This window comes from Neopelma chrysocephalum, unplaced genomic scaffold (genome assembly GCF_003984885.1).
Source record: "Neopelma chrysocephalum unplaced genomic scaffold, ASM398488v2 Primary Assembly neopelma1_82, whole genome shotgun sequence".
NCBI lineage: Eukaryota > Metazoa > Chordata > Aves > Passeriformes > Pipridae > Neopelma > Neopelma chrysocephalum.
The window spans coordinates 1,618,558-1,641,364 of NW_020897744.1; the positions used below are offsets into that span (position 1 = coordinate 1,618,558).

Below are 22,807 nucleotides of genomic sequence, written 5' to 3' on the forward strand. Positions count from 1 at the left end.
TCAGTGGCAAAGCAGGGTGACACAGCAGTCAGGGCACTCACTTGGTATTTGGGAAGGCTCGGCTCTTGCTCCCACTGCACCACATCCTTCCTGTGAGACCGTGGCCGAGTTCCACCAGGCAGTGTCCAGCCAGGGAGAGGGGCCTGAAGGTGCAGAGGCATGTTTTGAACCTGAGGATTAACCACCTCACTCTGGTGCCCTCATCCCCCTGGCATTTTTGGGCGTTTTTTGTTGTGTTTAAACACTTCTGTCTCTGCCTGGGCTCCCTTTCTGCCAGCCTGAGCCCTCCCTGGGTGCACATCGAGCACATGTTAAAGCTCTCCTGTACTGTTTACTCCTCCATCCTCCAACACTCGGGAGCCAGATGGATCTAAAAACTTGAATCTGCTCACTGCTCTCCATGGTTCTCGTGCTTGCAACATATCAGTCTGTTTTCTATTATAAGCTGTTAACTCATAGTTTTTATAAGTATTTTAAACTTTAGGGGGAAAAAAGAAGAGAGAGAGAGAGTAGGCAGTTTCTTCACAGTGTTGTGGGTTTATCATGGAAAAAAACCACGACAGGGTTTTTTTAGGGAAAAAAAATAAACCCCACAAGTTAAACAGAATTATTTTCAGCAGTAAGTAGCCACAAAATGTCCTTGCAGACTTGGCTTAGCAGCCTGTTGCTCCCTCCCATAATCAGTTTTCCTCTAAGTGACAGCCCTTCAGCGTAGTGTGAAGAAACCACACTTTACAGTGTAAGAGGAAGTTCCAGGCTGTGCAGGTAATTACAAACTGTGCAGTAAATTACAACACCGGGTAATTCGGGCTCATTGTGTTGCCACCTCAGTGTTGTAACTTGTCTTTGTGCCCAGCCTGCTTGGCCCTTGTCCTTCCCCACCCCTTTCATTTACCTTTGTCATGCACCCGTGGCCTCTATGTTAGAAAATTTCATGACCACCTAATCTTGAATTATGCCAAGTGCCGAGTCAGGAACTTAGATAGGTGTGTGGCTGCTGCTGCCATTGTTTGGAGAGCTGTATATTTATTTATTTCTCATATAGGAAACCTTTTTATCTCCTTACAGTGTTATTGCTGCCAAAAACCTTGACCGCTCAGCAATTAGACCGCAATCCTCTGAGCAGCGTGTTATTGGAAATCTTTAATTGCTTCTGTGCCGTCGTAAAGCGCTGTAGCTTTTGTGAGTGTTTTACCATTGTGCTGAGAGTCAATGATATTTAAGAGCTGAGCTTGGAAACTGCTGCTCTAAGGACTGGAAGATCAGCAGAGTGATTCCAGTTACCGCTATCAGTTCTTGCTGAAGTTGCCTTAAGAGCTGAGGGTCGCTCTGGTTGGAGGTGCTTGCAATACAGAAAGCAGTTGATTAGCTCTTGGTCTCATGCAGGGGCTGGTAGGATCAGGATGGGCTACAGCAGTTGTGTTCTCCATTGTGTGCTGAGGGTTTGTCCGGCTGCAGAAGGCAGCCTCGTGCTCCATAAGGGATGTGATGGGAATGTGCAGGCAGGGGAACCTGACCCCTTACCCTTCCTGCCCACCCCTCCACGCAGCTGAGCTCACCCGGCACACTGGATGGGCTTCCTGTTGACAGAGCAGAGTCGGCGGGGATTTCTCATCTTTTTTATTTCTTTGCTGCTTTTGATAACACAAATGCAACACTTAAGAGGCCTCTTAACTACCCACTGATTCCTAAAAACTCTATTCAAATAGGTTGTGGTATTTGGGTAAAAGTAGTATGGTGTGTGCAGAGTTGATCATTAACTAAGCCAGGGCTGTATTGTTCATAACTCCTTTTCCTGTTTGGCTTTTCCTTTTATTCCCCTGGAAGCTGTGGGTATTTGTCTCACCGATCCTTCCTGGTAGGGGTTGGAAGAGAGACAAGAGATGGTTATCGGACATAAAATCAAAACCAGTGTTCCAAGGACAAACCCCCCACACCACCACCCGTTTTCAAGCAATGTGTTTTAGTTAGGAAGCCCACGCTGCTGGGCTGCCAAATTAATGTTTTAAAAGGCTGTGAATGGTAGAGTTGCCTCTGAGGTTCTGTGTTGTCTGGAAACATCTGCAGATGTTCCTGTCTCTGGAAATGCTTGGGATTTTTCTAAAGACCTCAAAGCAGAAGGACCCCAGTGAGATTATCAGCAGAAAAAGACCTTTCGGGGCTATTGAGTGGGCTGGCTGGGATTTTTTTGCAGGACTGTACTTCCTTGTACCTTTATCACAGAGCCCCTGGTTAAAATATTGCTTCATTGTTTTTTAAATAACTTCAGGCTAACTTTCTTGAAATGTTTCTTCTAAGTAGTGTTTGTGGGGTCAGAGAAAGTTTAAAATTCTGCATCCCATTCTGCAGTAGGCTCTGAAGAGCTGTTGTCTCCTCTGCATTGGTCTGATAAACAGCATTTAAATTATCAGCCTGTATGGGCTTAAAACTAGTTCAGCAAATATTTTTCTCCAGTGTAATGGATGTACTGTGTACAGAGCAAATCTGCAACTTGAGTTTCCAGCCGTGCTGTTTCATAGCAGCTGGTTGAATGCTCTTATTTTCACAAACACATGGAACAAAACTCATTCCTGTCCTTAATTCTGAATGCTTGTGCCTTTACTGAAGTATTTTGAAGACACCCCTTCGCTTTTCATGTGCACCTGGGCCAGAGCCTGAATTGAGCAACTTGGGAGGGAACTGGAGACTGGCAGTAGTTGTTCTGTAGCCACCTGCTGCTGGGTTGTGTGGGATTAACCAAGTGTTTTGTGACAAACAGGAGTTTTCTGGTTCAGGAACATCAGCCTGCAGAGGAGGGAGGCTGGGGAGGAGAAAAGCCTGTAGAGGTAAATGATAAGACAAACTCCAGAGTTGGTGAAGGCTGGGGGTGATACAGGAATCCAGCTGGAGAGACCTCTGTGTAGGGTTGAGACTGCTTGGCCTTGGCAGTTGTCTAAATTTGGGCATTTCTAGGTACATTGAGGCCACAGGCTCCTCATTCAGTGCATATTCCTGTTTATCCAGTACTTATCTGCCCCTCATCAACATTGTATTCAGCCCTTTGGGCTCTCTGGGTTTACTTGCAATAAGCCATTTAAGCAGTATGCTTTTGCTCAAAACACCTTTGTTACAAGTAGGCTAAACCCAGACTGCTGAACCAGAAATGGTTTAGTCCTTTCTTTTAAACAAATGATCCTTGTCACTTATTAGCAAAGTCCTTCATTTGTTCACACACTTCTCACAAAGGCTCAGTGAGCTCCACACTGTCCCACCTGCGGGGCTGCCTCCTGCCCGGGATCTCCTCGGGAGCACCGGGGGTCGGCAGCTGGGTCACACTGTTAAACTTCCACCTTTTCACTGGAAGAGTGCAGATCTGTTACATCTGGCTGTGGCAGGATGGCTCTTGTGGAGGCACCGAGCTGGATCGGAGTAAGTTCATCCCTGGGTCCAGAATTGTGTCGAGGTGCCCAGCGTGGGCCGGTTCTTGTCTGTACAGGGGTGTTATTGTGTATAATGGACTGCGCTGGATTTTCTCTCTCCCTGTGATTTGTTTGCCAGTGTGGAGAGAATGGATTTGCTCACCTGAGCCTCTTGTTGCCCTGCAGCCTCTGTTCTTACAGCATCCCAGTGGGTTGCTTTGGAGTGGGCTGTTACCTGTGTCTTGGCTCAGCCACCTGTAGGTGACAGACAGGCATGGGAGGCCCTGCTCTGGGTGTGTTGCTGGTGTTTCGTGAGACTCCAAATGGCAGGTGGGACAGGAGTAGGGTCATTTTTATTAGCAAATGATAAATTACCTTTGTCAGGTCATAATTTAAGGGGGTGCCTCATTTGCACAACGCTCCAGATGGGAAAAGCTATCATTAGTCTTACCTTTGTCTTCCTGTTAGTCTCCTATTTGCTTTCTGCAACTCGATGCTGAATTAAAATGAACCCAGAATTGGGAGGGGGGGGAGGTTCATTGGGGATTTTTGGTTGTTTGGTTTGTTTATGTTTCTTTAGGGCTTGTTGCGTGGTGGCGTGTCAAGAGTTTGTCACCAGCTTTGTTATTGTTAGGGGTGGTTTGTTTGTTTTTGGGTTTTGTTTTTTTCCCCCCTTTATTTGCTTTGTAAAAGAGACAGAGAAATCAAAAAAAAAACAAATGCAGAGTGGAACAGCTGCATTCCTTTGTGATGCAAAGACCGAAAGCCAGTTAGTCTAAATAAAAACAAATCGTTTGTCAGCACCATTTCTACCCCTCCTGTTGGTTTGCCACAACGAGAAAGTTGCAAGAAGGCAAAGGAGGATTATCGGTGTGCCTCCATGGCAAGCAGGGGTGATACCAACGTCCCTCCCAGAGGTGGGTGATGCTGCTTTCAGCGTTTCAGAGGGCAGGGTCTGCTCAGCAGGACATCAAGGAGATGGAACAGGCCACCAACCAGGTTCCCAGCACAGTCACCAGAGCAAAACCTTGACACCACTGTAATCTTCCTGACTTTTTTGTCCTTAGTTCCTTCAAGTACATCATGATATGTTTTATGAGAGGCTCTCTAGCTTGAAATTCAGCAAATATCTATTCTGGAACCTCTTTAAAAGCCGTTTAAGAGCCCGTTCCCTAAAGTACACTGTGTTCTTGTTAAAAACTTCTCTGGATCTGTGTTACGCAGCAGCATTTAGTATTCTGTTGGTCTTTCTACTTTAATGTGTGGTTTTTAAAGGGTTTTCCATGCTTTTAGGAAATATGAAGACCTGAGTTAACCACAGAAAATTGGCTGCCAAAGTGCTTAAAGTGCTAATTCTGCTGAAATTTAGCACCTGACTTTTGCAGGGATAAACACATCTGGAATCTCTACTCTTCAGAGTTCAAACTCCTGTAAAATAAAACTTTAAATAATGTGTTTTCAATCTGAGTCTTAGTCAGCAAAACTTTGCAGAGTTTTTATGTTGAAACTCCTTAAAATGCATTTTGAAGCAAAGCACTGACATCTCCTGCAAGTGAAAGTCGCATTAAGGTGCTAAAAGAGTTGGTTAATTTGCAGCTGTGCTGAGGAATCACAAATGCAAAACTGTAGGGTGATGTTTCAAAATGGTGCACGTTGCTGTGTTTCCTTTAATTTACTTTTTTTGTGAGCATATACCGTGAAGAGTGGATGGTTCAAACAGTACTGCTTCCCTGCTTTTATTTAAAGTAGCTGTATAAAAACATTGCAATTTTCAAGAGTGGTTTGAAGAAGTTTGCTTGTCTGCTGCATAGAAACCTCCCAGTTCCTTTTGCCTCTTGGGCTGCCCTTCATTTCAGCCTTTATTTAAGCTGGGAGATGCTGTGCTGCTGTTAGACATCCCACAGTCTGTCAGCTTCTGTTTAAAGTGGTGTATGGTGAGTGATTAATGGAAATTATTTCGGGAATAAAGGACTCCTGGTAAGCTGATCCCTATTCAGAGCACCAAAAGAAAAAGCAGAGTCACAAGGGATGTTGTCTCCAGGAAGAATTTGTAACATCCGCGGGGGGAAGAGTTGGATTGGAAAGTGATGCTGAGCTTGCATTTTGAAAGGCATCATAATTATATCTCATGGTCTGATTTGGAGAGCTTTTCCTGATGGCTCTGGAGGCTGATTGTCACTGTTTCTTGTGGCTGCTGCTGGGGTAGGTGTGCTGTGCTGGGGGGAGGTTGTGCTCTGAGCCCCCAGAACAGGCAGCCTCTCACCTGGGGAACAGCCTGTCCTTAAAGGATGAGGGACCTCATCCCCTGTGGTGCTGGGTTGTTTAACCCAAAGGGATGCTGTGTTTATTCTTTGGTTTGCAACTTTAAATTGAGTCTGAAGTTTGTACTGACCTTGCTTGTGCAAAGAACTGTCCCGAGTGTTGCCTTGAAGACACAGAATCCATTAAACTATTCCAGCTATAAAGTTGGATCCTTTGTCTTTGATGTTTTCTCACTTCTAAGTGATTAAAATTTCAAGTTATTATTTACAGCCATGTTAAATTTTGTATTCCATTAATTGCAGCTTCCCTATTCCATAAAATGAGGTCTCTGGTGTACTTGCCAGGGGGAGCAGATCAATAGCCCAATTATGGGCTGTATCAGCACAACAGGTAAAGCTCCCTGTGACTTCCAATTTTAAATCAAAACCTATTGAAAGAAACCTGGGACGTGGCAGTTCTCTCTGAAACAGTTCACAAACCATCTCACATCACTGGCTACTGCTGACTGTCCTTTTTGCTAATCTAAAGGGACAGTCGTTCCTAAACCGATTTTACTGTTCCTGCTGGAAACTGTCATTCAGGGATCAAACACCCCTCGTGCATGGGGAGGATGCAGAAAAAAATGAGAGAAAATTGAAAGTGCTGAGTGCAGCAGAAGTTAAAATACTGAACAAATAACTTCCTTCTATATTTTTATGAGTCAAATCCAACAGCCTCTTGATGATTTTTGATGCTTTTGGTAAACAAGCATCTGCTTCTTTTTAGCACAGAGGAAAAGGCTTATTATTCAGCATTGATTTCTTTGTGTAGAGACAGAGTGGTCCTTGTTTTGGTGCTCTATTTACAGGGGTCTGTTAATGTATTTACTGAGGGCAGGCAGCAAGGCTGTGATCAGAGCCAGGCAGCTTCCCCAGCGTAATTCCTCTGTCCCATGCCCTGGTTGGGGTGGCTGCAGAGCCGAGTCCTGGCACGGTTCTGCTCCAAGGGCCAGCACTGGCCATGGTTCAGGCAAGTCAGTGATCCCCTTCCATCTGTAAAGTGCTGGACATACTTTGTCTAAATATAGGGGACGCTGGACTTGGCTGCAGTGGGGAGGGACAGTATGTTGACCTCAGAGTGTCTCCTGTGACTTGTGTTACAGTCGTATTTAAAGCTGAGGAGTCCTTCTTGCAGGGCACTGCCAGTCAGGCCAAACATGGTCAGGTCTGTGACAGTGACGTGCAGGGAGATGGGAGTAAAAATTAGTTATAAAATATCCTGTCTTAAACATATTTCAGTATGGTGCGTAGAGACCTGGTTGCTAACCAACTGCTCAGGGGTCTGTCAGCTGTTGTTTAAGGTTTAAAAAGAAATGTGCTGTGTATGAAGGCAACACTTTCAAACTTTGGTGGCAGAGGAGATTATTGTGTGGTTTAAAGATAATCAACATGGACTGTGTTAATTTGGAGGGAAAAAAGATAAGTACATGTCAATCAGAGGGCTGTTCTTCCTGAGGACAGCTAATCAAAAAGCTGCTGGTTATTTTTCTCTGATCCTCGATGCGATAGATTCCCCTTATGAAGTTTTCTCACGTCGATTAAAGTGTTTTTAAGAACATATTTGTGAAAGCATTTTGTTGGTACACAGCAACTGGCTCGCTTTGGACAGACTGAGGTGGCAGGAGTGTGGCACGTGGTGGTAAAACGCTGTGGAGTGTTCTCCTGGGTATCGCTGTCCTGCTCTGTGAACCCAGTGGTATGCATTAAAAATGCCCAAGGATGTTTAAACAGTATATACCACAACAAGAATGTCATGTAGACCTTTAATCTGGGAATGTCTTGACTTGGAGACCTGGAAGCCTTTGGGGACTATCATGTAAAACAAATTCCTTTCATGGTCTCACTTCCGGTCTGGGTCTCTGGCTTTAAAAACTGCACAGAATCAGATTTCTTCTGTAAACACCGAGTGCCTGGATTTCTTAATCAGCATCCTAATTGTGTGAGCCACCCCCTTTCTAGTCCGTGAGCTGCCGTGGTCGGACTGCAGGAAGAACGATTTTGCGCGTATCTTCAGTCTTGAATTCCAGAGACATCAGAGCTTTGTTTGCACAACTTGTTTTGCTGTTGCTTTTTGGAATCTTTTTCCTTCTCTCTGGATAGATTATCCGGAGCCGGCTGGGAGGCTGAACGTGGGCCACCAACACGTGGCTTGCTGGGCCTCCCTCAGTGTTGCACAGCCAGGGAGATGGGCAATAAAACTTTTTTTATTAGTGTGCTGCCTGGAAAATGCTCTGTGATACCTTCCCTCCATCCTTGCTTAACTGTCTTCCTCATTGCCATGGTGACTCACACAGCCTGTTCCCAGGTTTGTATTCCCTGAAATAAGACATTACCTGATGATCCGGCGTCAGCGGAGTGTCCCAGCCCGTGCTGCGTTTTGGCGTTGCCGGCAATTGAAACTCCACTCGGCACATCTCCCCCACCCTGAGAGCTGCCCAACCTCGGCATGTTGGTCCCTTCTGAGGCTGCTGAGCGCTGGCAGGAAGCAAGAGGGATGGACTCGGCATGAAGTGTCTGGGGGGGGGTTTATGTGAGAGTTACTGTATGAGCACGCGCTCAGCAGCAGCCCAGTGAAACCTAATCCGGAGCTGTCGGCACAGGCATGGGCACAGGGCTGGGGGGAAGCAGCACTGAGCTCTGCCAGGTGGGATGGAGAGGAGACAGCTGGTGCCCGTGCTTTGCCTTTACTTTAGGAGTTTATATGTTTAGCTGGTTCATCCACAGGCCGGGAGTACGTGAGGGGAACAGGAAACCCATGTGGACTTTGAGTTTTATCAGAAACTATAAAATGTTGTCCGGCTTAAAACCCAATCTGCTTTCTTTTGCCTGTGACAAATCAATCCCAGCCCTGCCTGCGAGGGAATACATTTGATAGGAAGGTCAGCTCAGCCCTGCAGAGCGAGGCTGGGGGCACTGGGAGGCAGAGGAATGCTGCAGGTGGTTGGGTTTGTCTCGGCGCTGTGCAGCTGCGTGGGCTGAAAACTTCGCCTGCAAGCAGCAGCTGTTGCTGCTCCCCTTGCTGGCAGCGAGGCAGGGATGAGTTTCTGGCAGGGATAAGTTTCTCAGCCCGGAGCTGTCGTCGTCTGTGCGGTCTCCAGAGGACACCGCTGCTCTCTCCAGCATACCCAGGCTGCCCAGGCTCTGACTGAAGTTTGCAAAGTGGGTTCTGTAGCTCAGTAATTGGTTCTGGTGGCAGAAGAGCCCTGATGGCATGTGCGTGATGGTTTGTTCCAGCAGAGGGCTTGACTTGTAGACTGGTAACACATTCGAGTGTTGAGTGGGTATCAGTGCTCCCCTCAGCCTGGTGGGATGACCCGAGGCTGGTTAGACTCAGTCTCTGAAACTTTCTAACTGTGGTTGTTTCATGTATCTGAAGCAGACACAGACACACTTCACTTGCAGACACAGCCATGCTCATCACCATTCCCTTTGGCAAGTTGGCAAATTCTCTTTGAATTTACCAGAAATTCTCTCCTCACTTGGAGCAAGTAAAAGGCCTTTGGGAGTTCAGATTCACACCCATCATCCTCGCCTTTGGCTGTCTTCTAGCAAACTCTGAGTTTTTCCTATTGTCTTAGTTTGGCTTCAGAATATGCCCATATTGAAGCCCAAAGGAAGGGAAAAGGGGACTTGGTGATGGTGAGAAGGGATCAGTACATCAGTTCATGCAGATGAGTAACGGTTGGCATTGCAGATCTTTCTGTGGTGATGCCTGCCTGTGTCATTGCAGCTGAGTTCTCTCTCCAGGGAGCCCCACCTTGGAGCAGAGGAAGTGCCTGCAGACAGTTCCTTCTTAAAAAAAAGAAAAAGGCACAAATGCAGATGTTGTTAAAAATGCAGTTTGCGTCAAACCTCTGAGCCTGAGTAGGTTCCCACGCTTGCTTTGTTTTTCTCCTCTGGTTGTTTCTTAAGTTGCAAAAGTGCTGAGTGGCAAGAGATGGCCTTTGGTGGAGAACCACTTCCCCTTTCTCTCCCTGCCCTCGGTGGTGTCACCTCTGCTGAATCCTTTTTCGGTAAGTCGTGGCCCTTGTTTTGCTCAGCACTGGGTTTGTTTCTGTTTTGGGTATCAGAGAAGCCTGGACATGTCTGTGTGTGCTGCCAGCTGACCCTGTTAATACAAATGTCACTGCAGGGCAGTCCTGAGTTATCTTTGCCTTTTCCATTTCCCTGTTGTTGTGGTAGGGTTTTGGTGGGGATTTTTATTAGTACGTGGTACTGTGCTTTACACAGCTCTAGATCTGGCCTCTGTGTGAAGAGAAACGGTGCCTTCAGCACTTGTCTGGGAGCAAAGGCTTAAACTGGAAGCCAAACATTGCTTCCCTCTACTTAATTCATTAATGCTGTTGGCAGTTATTAAACAGTGCTTTAAAAAGTAAACAAGGGAAGTAGGGGTGTTGTTTGTTGAAAAACAAACTACAGTGAAGGTGAAAGAGGTGCTTCTCAGGGGAGGGATGCTGGAGGAGTGCAGTGCTCTTGTCTGGTGGTTTGATGGAGAAGTGCCCTGGGCTGCCAGGCTGCACATAATCCAGCTGTGAACCCAGCTGCTGTTGCACCCTTGGCTGGGGGACTGCTGGGTTATTAACCAGGACTTTTCTTGTGGGCAGGGGAAGTGAGTGGGAGGCTGGCAGCGAGAGCTGCTCCTGCAGCAGGTGTGATGCCAGGCCCCGGGCCTGCCTGTGGAGGAAGGGAAACAGCCAGTTTGGGAGGGAGAGCAGGAAGAGGGAGGGAAGTGGCTTGAGGTGCTGAAAAAGCCAGCAGGCTGCTTGGCCTGCCCTCCTGTAACTTCTTCCCCAGCAGGCACAGCAAACTGTGGGGGAATTGCTGCCCGTGCAGGGAGCGTCCTGGCCGCTCCAGAGCTTGCTCTCGTGTCCCCAGCTGCCCTCTCTCCCTCCTTCCACTCCTGGCTCCACAGCCTCTGGAATGAGCTCAGTATTGACTCCTGCTGTGCACTCCTGCCAGCCTTGGAATTCTGGTCTTCTTCTTGGTTTTGTGTTTTGCAGCCCGTGGATTAAAGGAGGATGGTAGATCTGAGTGCAGATGTGCAAGGCAGCATTGGCTGCTCGTGTTAGGGCAGAATGTTGGGGGACTCTTGAGCGAGCAGCCTGGCTCAAAAATGACAACAGGGAGTTGGGTACACGATTTTGTTTCACTTCCTGATAGACACCTTCTGTACTGCATCTCTTCCCTGTCCTGTTTAGCTGCTGGCTCTTCAGACAGGGGCTGCCTTTCCCTGCACACGTGAGCAGCGTTTGGTAGCGCGGAGTCCTGACTGATGTCCCCAGTGCTTTAGTCTGCATTGACACTTCCCATTTTGAAGACTTGGGCTGCTGATCATCCCAGTTAGTCAACACCAGGGTTAACTTGTGTAATTCCTTACTGTCAGGCCTGTCTGCTTTCATCAGTGCAGTGCTTTTCTTTTATTTACCTTTGGTCTGAGCAGCTGCTGGGGAGAAAGGTATGTCCTGCAAATGGATTGGAGACTGGAATCCCTTCCTAGTGGTGCCCAATTCTGCCAGGCAGCGTCTTGTGTTTGTAGAGCTTGTGCTGGGTGGTGGTTGTGTTCCAAGAGATGCCCTTTAGGGAAATCTCTTTTCACTCTGGAGTTGGAAGTGTCTGGGGTAACTCCACAACTCTCTTGTCATGGGGAGCTGCAGTTCAAGCTAGGGTTGGCATTGAAATCCCAGAGTAGTCTCCCAGCTGTGTTAGGATGCTGCTTCAGAGCACTTTTCTACAGGGTTCTGCTTAATAAATACCTACAGCTGACAGAAATCATGTTCATATTTCTGTAAATAATACAGTTAGTGGACTTTGTTCAAATGTGAAGTACCTTGAAATCTTCATTTCCTCTACCATCACTTTTTAACGTCCCTGTTTCTTCTAAGGACAGAGGGGAACAGGGCTGGGGTTCATGACCTCCCTGCAGTGCCTGTGTGCTGTGGGCATGGCTGTGAGGAGGTGACAGCACGGGGAGCTTTGCTCCTCACTGCACTGACCAGTTCCTGTGCGCTGTGCAGGGGGACATGGTGGAAGAACTCCTGTCAGGGAACGGTGCCAGCTCTCTGGTTGTGCTACTTGGCAAGTGCCTGACTAAGGGCTGGGCTGGACAGGACAGAGCCTGCTGTAAAGGAGCTGCTCTGATGAGTAAGTAGAGCCGACTTTTGGAAAGTTGTCCTCAGGCTCACAATAACTTAATTAAGTGTTTATTAGGATAAAACATTGCCAGCAGCTGCTCAGGTGCCTCCTTGCTTTCCTTGCCATGCTCTTAAAAAGGTTTTCTCTTCTTCCTCTATGCAACAGATTCAAAAGAAAACTATAAGGTTTCTTTTTGAGTAATTTACACTGAGGACTGAGAATTTCTCATCGAAACTGGTGGGTGGTGCAGATTCACCTGTCTCCTGGCAGGTGGGGCAGCTCCCCAGCCGAGCAGCCCCTCCAATGGAAGGCATCATCCAGGAGGGTCATGGCAAAGCTTCCAGTGATTCCTGTTATTGCATCACTTTGGCATAGTCCCTAAACCAGTAACACTTTTGTGTCTTCAGACCACTTTGTTGGTGTTATGTCCTTGCAGTTCATGAACAGAGCTGTGCAGGGTAACAGCTGGGAAGGTATTTACTGTTTGTTTGCCATCTGTAAGTTCTATGTGGATCCCATTTTGTAGCATAATGAGAATTTGGTATGAGCTGTGCAGTGTTTTCCTCGTGCACGGGGAGCTCAGCCCCTGGGCAGCAAGTCAGGCAGTGCAGGAATCACTTCTGTTTCCTGCTGTTAATGCTTGTTAGAAATGGAGTCTTCTGAGGGGAATGTCCGTGCTTTTTGTGCAAAGGGCTTTAAATAGTTCTGATGTGACTTGTACAGTTTCTACAAAATCTTTTCTACCTGGGAGTAAAATCGGTACAAGTAGCGATTTCCGTAGGAGTTCCTTAAATTTTCTGCTTTGTGTTGGTTCTCTTCCCAGTGAGCAGGGAATTACAAATAGCACATCACTGGTGGCCTTGGGGCTGCTGCTTCACTGCAGAAGTGAGCAGGCTGAACATGGAACAGAAGGGGTTTTTTCCCCCCAGCAGTGGTGCTGAGGAGTGCTTATGGATTTAATTACTCCTTTATAGGCATGTCCCGAGTAAGTCTGCTCCAGAAGAAAGCCCTGTGCAGTCCAGAGGACTGATGACGAGCCTGGTGTGCTGATAAAACACAGCTCAGCTTTGTTACCTCTGCCAAGTTGGCTCTTTGTCTTCTGCTGTCCTGGGCTCAACTTCTCCCACGTTGAGTGTCTTTTAACACCCAGTCTGTCCCAGGAGATAGTTTCAAAGAGCATTGAAGCTCCTGCAGGCTCTGGCAAACCCGATTTTGTGGAGTACTTCAAAGCCCAGGTTACACTTGGGAGCCATTGAGCTGTCAGCAGGGTGGAATCAGTAGTGAATGGCAGCACAGCTCTGCTGGTGTGGTGAGCACAGTCCCACATCGTGAGGGTTGTTTTGAGCCCTAATTGCCCTTTTCACACACATCTTTTCTACCTTCTGTGTTTCTGAAGCATCTCAGGGTGGAGCCTGCTGTTAGCATCCCACCCAAGGAATCCTCTCTGCTTTTGTTTCAGGGGTAGTATCCAAAGGTGATCTTGCCCTGAAATATGGAGTTTTTGGGAAAGGTCATGGCAGGGACTGTCCAAACAGGATGGACCCAAATTGAGCAGCCATCTCTGTGTGGCACAGAGGATGTCAGGCCAGTGATTGATTGCTTTTTTCCCCTTATTGTGCATCACAGGCACCAAAATAAGCATCTCCTGAAAGGACAGTGTTAAACTTTGCTGGTAGTTATTATTAGAGCTCCTCGGACTTTCCTATAAATTTGTGGCCTTTCCTCCCAAGATTTTCTGTGCTGCTTGAATCTCAGGGCAAGGGCTTGGTTGTGTGTGTGTGTATTGTTGTTGTTTTTTGCTGAGGTGCTGTGCTGGATATCAATGTGTGTTTGGTGTTGGGAGTTCAGGGTGGGGGATGCTGAGGTTGTGCTGTGCCCTCATCTCCACAGTGTCCCCAGAGCTGGATTTGGCAGAAGGACCAGGGCTCTTGTGTCTGTAGATTTGCCCTTGTCCCAGCAGTGCTGATGGCCATCTCCTGCCCTCGCTCCTGCCCTGGGGGAGGTGCTGCCCTCCCTGCTTGACCTCCCCGTTCCACAAGAACGATCTGCTTTGCCACATTCTTCAGCTCTTCCAATCCTTTGTATGGGAAATCACATTCCCTTTCCCTAGTCTTACCAAGCCAAATTTAATGCTTGTGGTTAATGGCCCAAAACAAGGCTGTCCTGGCTTTAGAAGAGAAGGTGGCCTCCTGGAAGGATGCACCTGATGGGAATCTCTTTAGTTCTGCCGCTGGTTCCTTTCCAGGCCGGTGGCTGAGAGCTGGTGATAAGAGAAAGTGATAGAATTGAGAAGATTTTTAACCTCCCAGCCCTCCAGCTACGTGCTGCTGTATCCACTAAAAATAGTTGCTAATTCCACCTTCTGGGGGAACCTCAGGCACAGGCTAAAGGATTGCTAATATTAGTTGTTGGCTTTGCTGATAAACTGTGTGAAAAGTGGCTGTGAGTGTTGAGTTCTTTCTCCTTCTGTGCAGCCTAACATCTTTTAACAGTTTTCTTCTGTGGTGAGATTATAAAGGGAGGAGAAGAATTTTATTTTTATCATTAATAATACTATTACTATTTTTTTAAGTGTCTTCGAGATAACTCCAGTTCAGGCTGTAAGAAACTGTGCAGCTTGAGAGCTTTCAGATGATTTATTTGTCACCAAAAGCTGGAAAGGCTGAGTCAAATTTTTTAATATGAGAAGAGTCTGAGGAAACATCTGTGCTCAGTGTGCCCAATGAATTTATTATGTTTTGTTTTTAATTTTAGTATAGGTAAAGATCTCTGATCCATTTTAACATGGGATGAGTGATTTTCTCCTTTTTGAAATTCTGTTTTGTTGAAACATCCAGAGCATGTTTGACATCTGGTTCAATTTCAGAAAAAAATTTCTGGGAGAAACTTTGTCAGTGAGGAGTGCTGAGGGTATGACAGCACGGTCTAAACATTGGGATGTGCTGCAGGCTTTAGAAAGGTCTTTTTGAATCTGTGCATCTGCTTTGCTGGAGCTTGGAAAACTTCATTTTTTCATGTCCCCAGCAGCAAAATGGAGAGGTGCCCAGAAATGTGCCTGAGCTTAGAGGGAAATCCAACTTTTTAACACAAGCTTGTGTAATTCTTGTGCCTATAAAAGCGTAGTTGGCAAAGCCTTTGCTAAAGCAGTCAACCCCAAATAATGAAAATACGTGGCAGGGCTTTTTACTCTATTAATAATTTCCCAGTCCTTGTCTCTTAAAGGAAAGGAATAAATAATTAGGTTTGATATTTGTTTAAGGAGCGAAAGGAATTAAGTTCCTAAGCTTTGCTCAGTTGAAGGACAAGCCAACATCTTTTTCAAGGCACGGAGCTGCTGGGATGCACAATGCCAGGGACTCTCCCGTTCTGTCTTACCATATTCATCAGCCATCCTGTTGACTGCAGAATTGCTTCTGGCTTTCTTCAAAGCCTGTATGACTGTCTTATCAATTCTGAGAAAAGCAGGAACCCTCAAGTATGCAACAGGACGGCTGAATTGCAAAACCTGGAGTGTGTCTTGCTTTTTCCACGAACCACAGCATCTCCAAGAAAGCTACTGGAAGATGTGCTTAAAATACCAGCTGTTCCTCAGAATCTGGGAATTCTTTACTGCCCCTTTTTTACAAACTTCTCTCCTCATGTGACTTCAGAAAGGGCAAAATCAGGGCAGTAAGTGGTGTCTGATTTCAACAGCATTACAGTTTTGATTTTAATTTATAAGTCATTGAGAGTTAATTATCATGCAACTCATAGACAGTAGTTTCATGATTTCTTAATCTGTTATGTACACTAATTTTCTTTTGGCTAACTGCAGAAGGGAGACATTTGTTTCTGCAGGGCATCAGCTGTGTCTGAACCACAAAGCTCGGGGTTAACGGAGTCCGTAATTACCGAGGTGCGTGGGCTCGCTCTGCTCATCACCGTTCAGAAATGTGGATGTCTCATCTTGAGTTCCAAATCCAAAATGTAGCCATAGGTTCCACCTCTGCAGGCAGAGTGGCACCAGGCATATGTTCTGCTTTTCAGTGTTTCTCTTCTTGTGTTGTTCTCAGTTATGCTTTGAATGTTTGCAGCACTTACACGAGGGGGAAAGTTCTTTACCAACAGAATAATTTGGTCTAAATCACTTCCTTGCAAAAGAACAGAGCCTGCATTCAGTGCCTTGAACTTCTCTTGTTCATTGCTTTTTTTCCCTTTTAAATACAAGACGGTTTTCCTCACTCTCTGTTTGTCTCTCCCCTTGCAGTATCAGCGAAAGCTTCCTCACTGTGAAAGGTGCAGCTCTTTTCCTGCCACGTGGAAATGGGTCATCGACTCCCAGGATCAGTCACAGGCGCAACAAACATGCAGGTAAAGTGGTGTATCGATGACTGGGGCTTGTCTGTTCCCTCTAATTTCAAAGTCCACTTTTCTTGAGTTCATTCTCACCTCATGACACACATTTCTGGCTGCTCCTGGTGTTTGTTAAAGCCTGACCTGCCAGTCTCAAGGCTGTGCTATTTGATGCTGATTAGATGGAAAGGTTTCAGAACTCTTGTTTCTCCTGCGAAAATGAGGGACATGAAGGCAGTAGTCATGACATCGTGGAGACTTCAGAATAACTGCCCCCCAAAATACCATACTGTGATTTTTGTATGAGAGGGGGATGGGAGGGTTGGCATGAAAACCTTCAGGCATTGCACTGGGAAACCTGAGGTTGTGATATGGGATGAGTAATTGTTCTCCCTAATCCGAAAGTAACCGGTTATGATGGAGGGAGAGGAGGATATTTACCTCTGCGTGGGGGTGAGGAAACCTCTGAGCAAAGTCAGTGTGACTTCTCAGAGGTGTGAGCAGAGTGAGTAATACAGAGTTGGTTATAATTCCGCCTCCTTTATCTGCTCCAAGTTTGATTTGTGTTTTTGCTTTGACTCTCTTTGACAAGTTGACCTGAATAATGGAACTCAAACATTTCAGGGTAGGTTGTTTTTCATTGGCTATGGTGCTTAATCAGTGATGGTGTTTTACAGGGATCGGATAGCGTGGGGATTTTCCCTTGCATTGAGCAATTGACAGGAAAAAAAAAACATGGAAACCTTCAGACTTTTGCATATGGGACAGAAATAGAAACAGAGGGAGGAGTCAATGTGCTTTGCCAGGAAGTGACCAGGAAAACGTGATTTGATCTGATTCCAGGTGTAGATCACTTTGTACTTTGAGACCAGCAGACTTGTCATCCAGGTCTACATCTGGCAGAGTCCTGTACCTGATGTCTGGCTACCTCAAAATCTGTTTACAAGCATATTTATAGAAAAGGTGTAAGTCAGAAGGCAGTTAATCACATACTTGCATTCAAACTACTTTGGTGAGATGCATTAATTACCAGTTGTCAAAAGAAAATGCTCTGAAACTTAATTTAAAGCTGACCTTTCTGGTCGAGAATGAAGTGAAATTGTCTTTAGTGTGAAAGTAGTCAGCAGTCTTTTAAAAGTTTCTCTTGGCCTGTCTTGATTTTTGATCTCTCCAAAGACCATTGCTGAAGCCCAGGTCTCCCCCTGGCAGCTGCTGCCTTGGCTTTACCTCGCTGAGGAGACCCACTGGATGGTTTTCCTTGTGAACCTCTGCAGGGCAGCACAAACAGCTGTTGAGTCTCTCTCCTTCCCTCATCTACTTGCTCCAACTGACTTGCATGAGGTCTGGAGACCTTGGTGGAAAAATAGTTGCTTGTCTAATCAGCCCAGAGCTCTTGGAAGCCAGATTGCCAAAGAAGCAAATCCGGTGTGTTGTAATTGCTTACAGCAAGATGTTTGGTACTGGAGAGGCTGGCTTGCCTAAGGGGTGGGATTTTTGTTCTTAGAAGGTGTATTTTATTCCTGTCCTGACATTTAATGAGGCATCAGTACTGTCCTTTCCTCAGTTTCCCTGCTTGTCAAGTGATGGGAATGCTGTAGTGATTTTTATGGTGCTTAGAGGTTTCACTGCAGAGGGTCCCTTGTCTGCGTGTGCACCAGCTTTCTTTTCTGTGGATTCTTCTAATAATCAGCAGACCGAGGGATCAGCGTGTCGCCTTCTTGAGCAAAACATCTGTGCCACCAAAATTAAATCAGTGATGTAGAGAGCATGGCTGTGAGCGGTGAACTGGCCGCTGGCACTGAGCTGGCACAGTGTGTGCAGCTGCCTCCTCTCTGGGACACTGATATTCCATGCTCAGCTTCCATTCCCATCTATGTCATGACTTATCTCTGGCACACAAAATTAGAAGAGGGTAGAGAGCGGACATAACTTTCCAGTATGGAATTGCTGCCTATGGATGCAATAGTATTTCAAGTGGCTCCAAGAGCATTTTCTAGGAAGCTTCACTAACCTTCCTGACCTGCTTTTTTAATTCATCAGAGGCGCTGGAATCCAGCGGGAAGAGTAAATGGGTAACAGGAAGTAATTAATTCTCCCACCCATTTCTTTAATCGCATCTCCAGCGATGGAATCCTTGGCAGATTGACTAGATATGGCACCACCTGTCCACACTCCTCTTGCTGGGCGGTCCTGTGCCACCTGGAAAACTGATCTGTGGGATGGTGGGCTTGCTTTTCCACAACAAACAACACAGGCCAGAAAACAGTGTAACTTCCCTGGGGCTTTTGCCATCTCTGGAACGCTGTGAATCACTTTTCAGATCCCACTCTGATGCTTTGCACCTATCCTGCCAGCTCAGGGAAACAAAAGCATCTGCTCAGTGCAGGACAATGTGATAGGAAGCAGCAGCCCTGCCATGAATGCCACCAAAGCTGACAGCTCTTCACAGGACAGGATGTGGTATCTTTGTGCTGATTCTGGCATGTTAAAATCTTTCCTTTGGTTTTTCTTAATCCAGGAAGCTTACAAAATGCCTTGTGTGTTTGGGGCTGAAAACGCTGCAAGTCGATTAAAGCTGGCCGAGGAAGCAATCCTTTACTTTCCAGCTCTGGAGCTCCCAAGGCTGGGAGGGGAACAGGGAGGAGTGTGGTAAACTTTCTGAGGATGAGGGATAATGGAGCTCCTTGACAGAGCCTTGCAGAAAGGGTTGTCGTAGAAACTTTGTCTCGTTTTTAAGTATGGAGATAATCCAGTATTCCTGGTGATGTTTTTTTAAGCTCTGGAAACTTTGGCTCTTAAGCCGGTTCCTGAATTACTGGCAGCAATAGGTGGGAACCGTTACATTTTGGGGAGGGAGAAGCTGAGGTGAAGCATCTTTCATTTCAAGCTGCCTAAGACGTGGATGCTTCTTGAGACAGACACTTGCAGGGCTCTTCCAGGCAGTGGGCAGGAGGTGCAGAGGGACCTTTGCCTGTTGAGTCGACTGTTCTCAGCAATTCCCACTGTGGGAGCAGCTGAAACTTGCTGGAACTGGGCGGCGTTGCCAGGATTTTGCACTGGTGATGACGTGGGGAAGTCCTGTCGCTGCACTCCTGGGAGGACAAGCACCTGATGGATGAGTTGGCCTTTCCTGAGTTACCTATCTCCATAAATAGTTGTCATTTATGGAGGCACGTGCCAGCCACTCCTGCACTGGGAACAATGTCCTTGGGCAGGAAGCAGCTTCAGCCACTGGTACTTTGTATGTGACTTCCCCAGCGGTGCAGAGTGCCTCAGTTTTTCCCACCCCCAGTTGAAAACGCAATCCCAGAGCATTGACTCATTCTCCATGTGCTAAAATGTGTTTCAAGGAGGAAGGAAGAGAGCAGGGAATGCTGTGTCCTGTGTAGCCCCCTCCACACTAGCTTGCCTCTGTCCCATCCAGAGAGGGGCTGCTCTTCCACCAACTGTAAAAGTCATTAGGAAACTGGGTACTGTGCTCTTGCTGGGCAGCTTTTCTTTTCTTTCCCTTCCCTTTTGGGGCATTTCTGGATGCTGCTCCATGTCCAAGATTTCCTGGTTTCTGAGAGTCTGAAATAGCATGGATTGTAGCACCACTGATGAATTAGGAAGGGAGGCCAGGGAGATTAACCAGCCTTCCTAGAAAATGCTCTTATAACCACTCCTGCTGAATATTTGCTCCTGCTTCATGGTCTTCCCTGCAGTGTTACCTCAACTCAGCTTCCTGGCTGTGGGGGAGTGGGAGAGGGTGGGAGAGTAAAGGCTCCTCTTCTTGCTGATCTGTGCCACCCACCTGGCAGCCTTGCACTCTCCTTTCTGGGAATGCAGATTAATTTTCCATACAATGATGGCAAAAACAGCCCCTTGCAGGAGGTGCTGCTGCTGACTGACACTCAGGGGGTGATGTTGGCTCTCTACAGGCCGGGGAGTAGTGTGAGAAGTCAGTGCAGCAGTGCTGGCAGAAAGGATCTCAGTTGTCTTTCAAATACTTAATGCTTTAGGAACCTGGGACGATTGACTCTTTTTAATAAGACTCAAAATCATAGTCATGCAGTAAATTTAATTTTCTTTTATTTTTCCTCAGCCTCACCAGTGAGTGTTGCAAGTGTTTTCTAAGAAAAAAATTGCTGGTGTTTGATTTTTCAGGTGGCAATTCTTAGCTGCTTTTGGGAGGGGTTGGTACACAATCATACATAGGCACATGCTGCTCTAAGGTGGGACTAAATCTCACTTCATAGGGGATACTTTTGTCTGGGTAATAGTTCTGCACTGGGTAATAAAAGTTGACTATAAAAGAAGTTGATATAAAAAGAAGTTGGTATAAAAGAAGTGGCAGATTTCTGGTTTGAAGCATGTGGTAGAATGAGATGTTGAACCACGGGGTGGGGTCCATTTATCTACTTAGTTTGCCGTGTCTATTAAAAGAACAAAGAACCCCGAAACACTGTTTATTTCTGTTAAAAAAGGTAACAGGATTTAGCAAGAGAGAGCAGAGTAACTGAGGAACAGGTGAGCACAGGGAGCAAAGAGCAGCTGACTCAGAGATGACAACTCATCTCTGAGGAGGTGGGAGTGACGACACTCACGGTGACGTGTCGGGTTTCTTGGTGGACATTTGTTCTGGCTGGAGAGCCAGGAACTTGCATGTGATTTAAAACTATTTTTGTGCACTCACCTTTCCCTCTTGCCTGCAGGGGATCTCCAGCAGCACCTGCAGGCCATGTTCATCCTGCTCCGCCCAGAAGACAACATCAGACTGGTAGGTCGGCTTTGTGCTTATCTGCTGGGAACCAGTGTAAAGGTTAAGTGCCACTTGACAAATACACCTGTGGAACTCATGAAAGCAGTGCTGTGTGTGTGTCTGAGTGGTTTCGTCAGCAGGTCTGGGGAGTCTTTGCAACCACAAAGGTAGAAAAGCAGCAAATTATGAAAGGCCTGCTTATTTGGTTGTTCAGTGAGACAAATTGTATGGCTAGAAGATTGTCTTTGAACCGAGCACTGAAGACCTGTGCTCTCAAAGTCCTGTAACAATTGCCAGAGAAGAATTTATCTTGGTGCCCTATTTAAATCAAGAGTAGATGATTTATGTCTGACCAGTGTGAGCACCTGCCTTTCTACAGTAGTTCAGTTGTGTACCTCAGTCTTCTCTCCTCACTTGTGGCATCCCAAAAAGCCATGGCTTATCAGGAAGGAGCAGGTAGGATCCCCATGTAGCCATGTACTTATATTGAACCTTGGCCTTCTGCTTTTTTGGGCTGTTGCCTCCTACAATGATGCAGTCAGGTATTGCTGTTGGTAGCATTGTCGTGCAGTCCTGAAGAGCTCCAGAAGCCAAACGTGAGCAGTGAGGAATTTGTCTGGGACATGTTGAAGTGCTCTACAAGGCCAGGCATGACTGCAAGTGTATCTGCACCTCTCATCACTCAGTAGCCTGAAGTTTCTTTCCTGTGTTGTCTTGGTGCATCTTAGCAACGTCTGCCCAAAGAAGGACTGCCAGCACCACAAGTGTTATCTGGCACCTCTGGTTTGCTGAATCCTCCTGAGCCGTGCTGGGGATGGACTGGTTGTATGAGTATAGCTAGGAAAACAGCCAGAATTTATATGGAATGCTTAAACTTCCAAAATGACCACCGAAAATAATTTGCCATAAGCAAACTAAAGGACCTGCTCCTAAACTTTTTCAGGCACACCTTGCTGTCACTGAAATTTCGCTGGAAGTGATGGGAATGGGGGCTCTCAGTGCTTTTCAGAATCTGAGCTGGGGTTAGAACATTGGAAGCCATTGAACAAGGCATTGTTCGGCAATATCACTGGCTACATTGTGTGATTTGGGACAAATTAGCCTTAACAGCTGAATAAGGACTTTGTGGGCTGAGACATAAACCCTTTTGTTCTGAGCTACATTTGGAATGCTGAAATCTAGCGTGAGGTTAAGTTCGATAGTCTACTTGAATTTAATTGATTCTTGACGAACGAAGGGTGTGCAGGGCTGCAGTGGAGTCTCTCACAAGACAGTAGATACATAATGAGATTTGAAATATAAACAGTACTGAGAGAAATGCATTCTCTTCATTTTGTTGGCTGCTGTCATTCAGAGGGCAGCAGAGGAATCTAATCCTCTAAAAACCTACACTTAAAATTTGGAACAACCCTTGTCTCTGTTGGAGCTGTTGGCAGAGGTTTTTAGCCCTCTGTGGGAGCAGGATTAGAGCAACGGTACCAGTGTAAAATCAGTAGGAAGGAGGAAAAGGAGTTAAGAGTACAAAGTGATTGAACATGTTTCTGTAGCTTAGCAGAGCTGGGGACTTGAAAGTTGGACATACCTTTTTGTCTTCAAATCAAGTATCTCAATGAGAAATGTCTTCCTGGATGAAACACTATCAGAGAGAATAAAAAAGATGAAAGGTCAGTATGAACTTCTTGGAATGTGCTGTTCATAAGGGCTGGTGAAATATCAAATCATACTTCTGATGAAACAAGAATGCAGCAAAAGATAAAGTTGGCTTGTGTTTAGGTGAGCCTAAAAGTAAAAAAAAATGTGTCTGGCACTGAAAGCACTACAGGGGATGATTTGTTCATGAACAGACTACAAATAACCTTCCCAAATTGAGAAAGCTAGCTCTATATAGATGAGCTGTTGATGAA

General features: G+C 46.3%; 1 protein-coding gene across 3 annotated transcripts in view; it reads left to right on the forward strand.

Annotated features, from left to right (window-relative positions):
• Nucleotides 1-22,807, forward strand: part of SSH2 (slingshot protein phosphatase 2) — a 95,280-nt gene that overhangs the window by 45,299 nt on the left and 27,174 nt on the right. For all 3 annotated transcript variants that reach the window (XM_027690937.1, XM_027690939.1, XM_027690938.1), the window contains 2 exons: nucleotides 16,077-16,180; nucleotides 20,857-20,921. In XM_027690937.1, coding sequence (XP_027546738.1) covers nucleotides 16,077-16,180; nucleotides 20,857-20,921 — 169 coding nt within the window. The remainder of the gene's footprint in view (nucleotides 1-16,076; nucleotides 16,181-20,856; nucleotides 20,922-22,807) is intronic.